The following is a 6879-nucleotide window of genomic DNA, read 5'->3' on the forward strand; positions in this document are numbered from 1 at the left end:
AACCAGGTGTCATGGTGCATGCTCAGGAGGCAGAGACTGGTGGATCTCTATGAGTTCCAAGCCAGTCAGAAACCCTGTCTCAAAAAGAAAGGGAGGAAGGAAGGAAGGAAGGAAGGAAGGAAGGAAGGAAGGAAAACAAAAAGGAAAGAAAATGGGGACTGGAGAGGTGTATGAACAGTTAAGAATGCTTACTATTTTTACAGAGGATCATAGTTGGGTTCCCAGAACCCAGGTCAGATGGCTCACAACTACCTGTAACTTCAGCTCCAGGAGTTCAAATGACATACACTAAAAAATAAAAATAAAAAAGTCCTTTAAAAAAAAGATGATATGAAGCTGAGGGGAACAGGGAGGTAGGGTGGATCTGAGAAGAGTTAAGGAGACAAGTTGGGGTGAATATGATCAAAATATGTAGTATTAAATTCTCAAAGAATTAATAAAAATATTTATTTAAAACATTTTTTCCAAAAAATTGAATTCCCACTATATAGAATAGTATAGAGATTAATGAGTTAATTTTGTTTTGTGTTTTTGAGATGAGATCTCCTTTATATAACCCTTGCTGGCCTAGTACTTCCTATGTAGATCAGGCTGGCCTTGAACTTGCAGCAATCCTCCTGCCTCTGCCTCTTGAGTGCTGGGATTACAGGCATGTGCCACCATGATCAGTTATGAGATTATATCTTTAAAAACTTATTACAGGGCCTGGAGAGATGGCTCAGCAGTTAAGAAAACCTGCTGCTCTTGCAGAGGACTCAGGTTCAGCTCCCAGCACCAACATGGCACCTCAAATCTGTCTCTAACTCCAGTTCCAGGGGATCTGATGCCCCCTTCTGGCCTCTGTGGGTACCAATCCTACACATGGTGCACATACATACATGCAGGCAAACACACATGCGCACAAAATAAAAATAAACATTTTTTTTTACAATTTGCTACAATGCCTAGTGTATATAGTTACTGACCATAAGTGTTAGCCAAGGAGTAAGTTGGTCAATGAAAATAAGTCAGTAAGGAAAAAGGGCTGCCAGTGCCCTAGGCTTCACTAAGACATACCACCAGAACCCATACTTTGTAAGCCTCCTGTGAAACCCTCCACTCCCCTTTCATGTATGCACCCATGCACTATCCTACTTCTCTTGACACTTGCTCAAGCTGCCTAGCTGTCCTTCCTGCTGTTCCTGCACCCACACATCCCTCAACACCTGATCAGCCATGCCCTCTTCTCCAAGTCTGGACCTGAGAGAACAGGGTAGGCAGCGCTTCCTCTGGCTCCACCAGAGTCCTACTAGAAGCACCTGTCCATTTGCAGATCAGCCCTACCCCAACCCTGATACCCACCTCAGACCAGAACTTCATGAGGGCAAAATGCAGCATACTCATCTTTACATCCTCGGAGCCCAGCCTAACCCAGCCAGGTACTCACTCCCAGGGAAGGTCTGAGTATTCACCCTGGGCCTCCTCTCATCCCTTCAGGACTGGGGCTGGAGTAGGGTTCCCAAAGCTGACCTCTGGCTGCAGAGAGGATGCGAGAACGATGCACACCCAGGCGGATGCCACAGTCCTCCAGGAGCTGCTGCTCTGACACGCGGTGCAGTAGGGAGCGGTCCAGGCCGCAACTGACTAGGCCGTAGGTGTACTGCCGGAAACGAGGGTCCAGGCTGCCCAGCCAGTCCGCTAAGTTGCTGCGGTCGCACGTGGCATAGTTAGCGAAGGTCTTGAGCTCCGTGAGCTCCCTGAAGAACCTGCCCCGCGTGGAAAAGACGATGCTAAGATTCTGACTCAGGAACCAGCAGGTTGCAAAGTTAGTTAAGATCTGGCTGGGGGCTCCGTACCTCTTGCGGGTGATGCTTGATTTCATGCCTAGATCTGTCTGGAGTTCTTCCTCTGTGAGGCGTAGAAGCAGATCACCATCCACCTGCTGCTCCTGGGGAAGGGGTCGGGTGTGAGGAAAGCTCCCCTCTGCCCTCCACCCCACAGCACACGAAACAAAGGGGGGGGGAAACAGGAGGCGGCGATGGAAGAGGCTGATAGGACCGTGAGCTGGCTGAAGGCAGCTTTCCCACCCCTAAAAGACCACTGCGGCGCCGCAGGTGTGCGGGCCCAGAGGGGACACAGCGGTCTGTGCTCAGGACGCCCCCCCGCCCCGTAGCCTCGAGACCCTCCGGGACGCGCCTCTCCGTCTAAAGGGAGGTGGATTGCCCGCGGCTCTACCCGAAAGTTCTCGCAGTACTGGGAGAAGCCTATCTGCTGCAGCCACGTCTGGACCTCGGCCTCCTTCCAGCTGGCCACGCACGGTAGGATGCGCCTCGGCACCTCCTCGCCCAGCAGGCGCAGTGCGCGCTTGGCCAGCGCCGACGTGGTGCCGTTGGTGGAGTAAGAAACTAGGCGTTTCAGGCTCTGGATGGCGCCGATGTCGCTGAACACCTTAGGAAGGTTGAGGGAGTCTCAGGTTCACCAGTTCCCCGGCCGCCCTCAGTCGTGCCCAGTCTCATCTCCCACCTCTTTTCACCTCCGAAAGGCCCACTGTCTGCCCTAGCCCAGCCATCATCACTAAGTCACCCAGTCCTGTGCGCTGTCTCCTGAAGCTCACTCCCTGCTACCTTACCTATCTGCCCAGGGATAAAGTCTGTAGCTCTCAGTATAGCCGCCAGGTGGCAGTGCAGCCCCAGCCAGACACTACCAGTTCACACCCCTCTGGGTCTCACGGTGTTCCCAAACCCTTAGGTCTTCTACCCTGGTGGGAATCCCACTCGATCCGCAAACTCCTCCATGCAGATTCTTCCATAATTTGGTCCATTTCTTCACTTGGGACTCCTATCACACTCGGAATGCCACTGTCACTAGTTGTTGATAAGGTGACTTTGACTGGATTGTCAGCTGAGGACATGTCTTAGTCACCATTAGACATCCATGCCTACTATGAAAGACATAGAGTGGGGGCTCAATATGTCTTTGCTGAGCTGCACTCACTTCGCCTTGATAGGAAAGGGGTGACAAAGCTAGTGGTCTGGGCTGCTTCAAGATCCAGTCCTTAGGGTCTTCACTCCCTATTGTCCTCCAGGTCCTTTTTCCAAAACAAAATGATACACGTTAGGGCTTAGGGCAAGAACTCCCTCGGCTCAACTTTGGGATGCAGAAGGAAGAATCAGACTTTCCTAGGACAGTGGATGCTGAAGAGACCTCAGAGAGTCTCTCTCTCTCTCTCTCTCTCTCTCTCTCTCTCTCTCTCTTCTCTCCTCTCCTCTTCTCTTCCTCTCTCTCTCTCTCTCTCTCTCTCTCTCTCTCTGTTTGGAGACAGGGTCCCCCCACAGCCCCAGCTGGCCTGGAACTTGCTATGTAGACCAAGGCTAGTCTCCATCTCACAGAAATCTGCCTGCCTTGGCCTCTCAAGTGCTGGGACTAAAGGTGTGGCCCAACCTGGCTCAACAGTCTCTTTTTGATCTTCACGGTCATTCCTGATGGGTGACAATTACCCATGAGATACAGCCCTCTGACACCCCTATATGACATATGCGGTGCAGACAGGGTAGATCATGGGGTGTACACATTCCCTGTTCAGCTGTTACCAATCCCCAAGGGACCCCAGAGGAAAGCAAAAGAGAGTGGTGTAATAGGGATAATCTCAAATCTGTAATATTTGGGGCCTGGAAAGATGGCTCTGTGATTTAGAGCACTTGCTGCTCTTCCAGAGGTTTAGTTCCCAGCACCCCCAACAGGTAGCTCACAATCACCTATAGCTCCAGCTCCAGGGAATCCAATGCCCTCTTCTGGCCTCCACAGGTACCCACACATGCACATACCACCCCTACACAAATAAAAAATAAATACAATCTGTAATATTTTAAAATCAAAACCCCAAGCTTTTGATAATAAAACTATCACAGTCCCATGATAGGGGTAAGAATTGCTGCTGTTGTCCAACTCCTTCAATTTTCCAGCAGGCAAAGGCTGTGGTTTAGATCTTAGCCATGGGGACAGGACCCAGGTGACATTTGGCTGATGCACTGATGCCCTACCCCAAGGCTTTATCTGCACCTGTCATCTCCTTGTCAGACTCCAGATCTACCCAATGAAGCTTCCCATCTGTCAAGCACCCTAGACAACTTGGTCGGCTGAACTCAATGTCTTCCTCTTCCCAACACCAATCTTGAACCCAGTTTATCTTCTCCGAGTTCGTGGCCAAGTGTCACCCTCAGCTCCTGTCTCTCCTTTCCCTAAACACCAAGTCCTAATGCCACCACTTAACCACCTCTGGAATCTGTTTGCCTCTTGACATCCCTACCTTCACTCTCAATCTGTCTCAACCCCGGCTGCCTCCAATCTCATCCCTGTCAGCCCAAGTTCTCCATAGCAGTCAAATTGATCTTTGTAAAACACAGGGTCTTCTACTTAAAACCTCTTCCTTTTGCTTCCAAAGGCCAAGTACAACTTTGGGTCTTGCCTTCAAGGCCAGAATGACTGGCCCCTCGACCTTCTTCCTGCTTCACCTGATTCTTACCCCTCTCCAAGTCCCGCTTTAACGTCACTTCCTCTGAGAAACCTTCACAAACACTCTCTAGCCCTTGAGCATCTCTAGCCGACCGTCCCCTGCACCAGCACCTTGGTCTTGCCCTGCAGGCTCTTGATGGCAGCCTCCGCGCACAGGTAGAAAGCCCCGATGCACTGAGCTTCCAAACGCGACGAGTCGAGCAGCAGCACCAGGCTCTGCAGATCTTCTGGGCCGCGGCCCTGGCTCGTGTCACTGGCATCCACCAGGCAGCGGGCGAAGCGGCCGGGGTCCAGTGAGGCCACGAGCGGCTCCACGAGCGCCAGAGTGCCCGAGTGCTCTACCTCCCGCTCCACCTCCTTGTTGGTAGCCAACACCGCCACCGCCAGACAGGCGTGCAGTCGCAGCAGCTCGTCCTCCTTGGAGAAGGCGAGCGGGAAGAGCCACTCGGCGGCGCGCTTCTCCACCATGCGCCGCTGCACCGCCTGGCCCCCGTGCAGCGCGCAGTTCGCCAGCGCCAGCGCGCAGTGGCGCAGCAGGGCAGGATCGGTGCGGCGACACCAGTACAGCACCGCGTCCAGGCCGCCAGCGGCCACCAGCCGCTGGCACGTCTCCTCCGAGTGCTTGAACATGTGCTCCAAGATGCCCGCCACGCTCCGCGCCAGCTCCACCGGCTCGCGCTCCTTCGCCAGGTTCAAGATCACGCCCAGTCCGATGCGCGCCACACGGTCCCTGCCAGGAGAAAGAGGGAGGGGATAGTGGAGTTGCAACCTGAGGAGCTTGACTGGCCAGAATAACCTCTTCTTGCCTCGCTGGTGTATGAAACATGGGGGCAGCATAATTACCCTCCCTACCTTCCTCACCCTTGACTCCTCTCGGATAATAAAGGAGCTCTATCCCGGCCACAGCCATCTCCTCCTTTTCCTCCTCCCCTGAAGCCATACAAAACTTCCTGGCTGACACCCCTGACTCCCGGATCCTTCTTTGTTTTCTAACTGCCAACAGTGAACACCTTCATTTCTCTATTTCAGCTTCCTCATCTCATGAACAGGAAAATAATACTTGCCTCGTGAATTTATTATCAAGACTAACAAAACAAGTTAATTCATAAAGAGGCTGGAGAGATGGCTCAGCGGTTAAGAGCGCTTGTTGCTCTTGCAGAGAACGGGAGTTCTATTCCCAGCATCCACATCAGGAGGCTCACAAGGCCTCTAACTCTAGCTTCTGAGGGCACTTGAACCCTTGTGCGCATACACACAAGCAGACACACACACACACACACACACACACACACACACACACAAAAGTAAAATAAAATAAAATAATTAAAGAACAATAAGCCAGGTGTAGTGGTGCAGGCCTTTGAGCCCAGCACTCCGGCACAGAGGCAGGCAGATCTCTGTGAGTTCCTGCCAGCCAGGCCTACATAGTGACTCTGTTTCAAAAAATAAAAAAGGGGGCTGGAGAGATGGCTCAGTGGTTAAGAACACTGGCTGTTCTTTCAGAAGATGGGGGTTTGAATCCCAGCACCCACATGGCAGCTAACAATTGTCCTTAACTCCAGTTCTAGGGGATAAGGCAGCCTCTTCTGTCCTCTTCTGGCATTGCATGACACGGGGGTACGTACATGCAGGCACTGTACTGACCAAACTGACCCCATTTTGCATAGAGTAGCCATCTTAGAAGCATAGCCATAGTGTATTTCTCGCTCAAGGATTGTTTTCAGAAACCCTGACCCCTTTCTCCCTGTTCCTCCCAGGAGAATGCTGCCGTGGTCACTTGTTCTCTAGACATATAGAAAACAAAATTATTATGATATGACTAACTGCTGATTCTGGCTTCTGTACCTTGCTTGTTTTGCTATTTTAGGGCACCTGACATGTAGACTGAGATCACCCTCTACCCTGTTATTCGGGGACCACCTTGTCAACATTCCCTTCTGTGGTTTTTAGCTTTAAAAGTTCCCCTTTCCCTCTCCCTCCCCACTGCAGCACTCTAATCCCATGGGGTGATGGGGTGGCTGCAGTCCAAGCTGGTTTGAATAAAATCTTTTATCTGGATCTGAATTGAGTCTGGTGGCCGTTCCTCAGTAGTCCCGGGGTCCACAATAGCACTACACGCATACACATAAAATAAAAATAATAAAAGGGGGGCTGGAGAGACGGCTCAGCGGTTAAGAACACTGGATGTTCTTGCAGAAGACCCTGGTTCGAATCCCAGCACCCAAATGGCAGCTAACAACTGTCCCTAACTCCAGTTCCAGGGGATCCAACAGCCTCTTCTGACCTCTGCGGGCATTGTATAACACAGGTGCACTTACCTACTTGCAGGCAATACAGGCATACACATAAAAAATAATAAATGAAATATTTTAAAAAAAATAATAAAAG

The 6879-nt window shown here is 51.4% G+C and overlaps 1 protein-coding gene across 1 annotated transcript in view; it reads right to left on the reverse strand.

Annotated features, from left to right (window-relative positions):
• Window positions 1-6879, reverse strand: part of Sarm1 (sterile alpha and TIR motif containing 1) — a 25981-nt gene that overhangs the window by 13054 nt on the left and 6048 nt on the right. The window contains exons 2-5 of the mRNA XM_008821578.3: window positions 4603-5221; window positions 2215-2427; window positions 1836-1927; window positions 1510-1745 (exon numbers count right to left, since the gene is read on the reverse strand). Of these exons, the coding sequence (XP_008819800.1) occupies window positions 1510-1745; window positions 1836-1927; window positions 2215-2427; window positions 4603-5221 (1160 nt within the window). The remainder of the gene's footprint in view (window positions 1-1509; window positions 1746-1835; window positions 1928-2214; window positions 2428-4602; window positions 5222-6879) is intronic.

The sequence above is a fragment of the Nannospalax galili genome, unplaced genomic scaffold (assembly GCF_000622305.1).
Source record: "Nannospalax galili isolate Female #2095 unplaced genomic scaffold, S.galili_v1.0 scaffold8, whole genome shotgun sequence".
Classification (NCBI taxonomy): Eukaryota; Metazoa; Chordata; class Mammalia; order Rodentia; family Spalacidae; genus Nannospalax; species Nannospalax galili.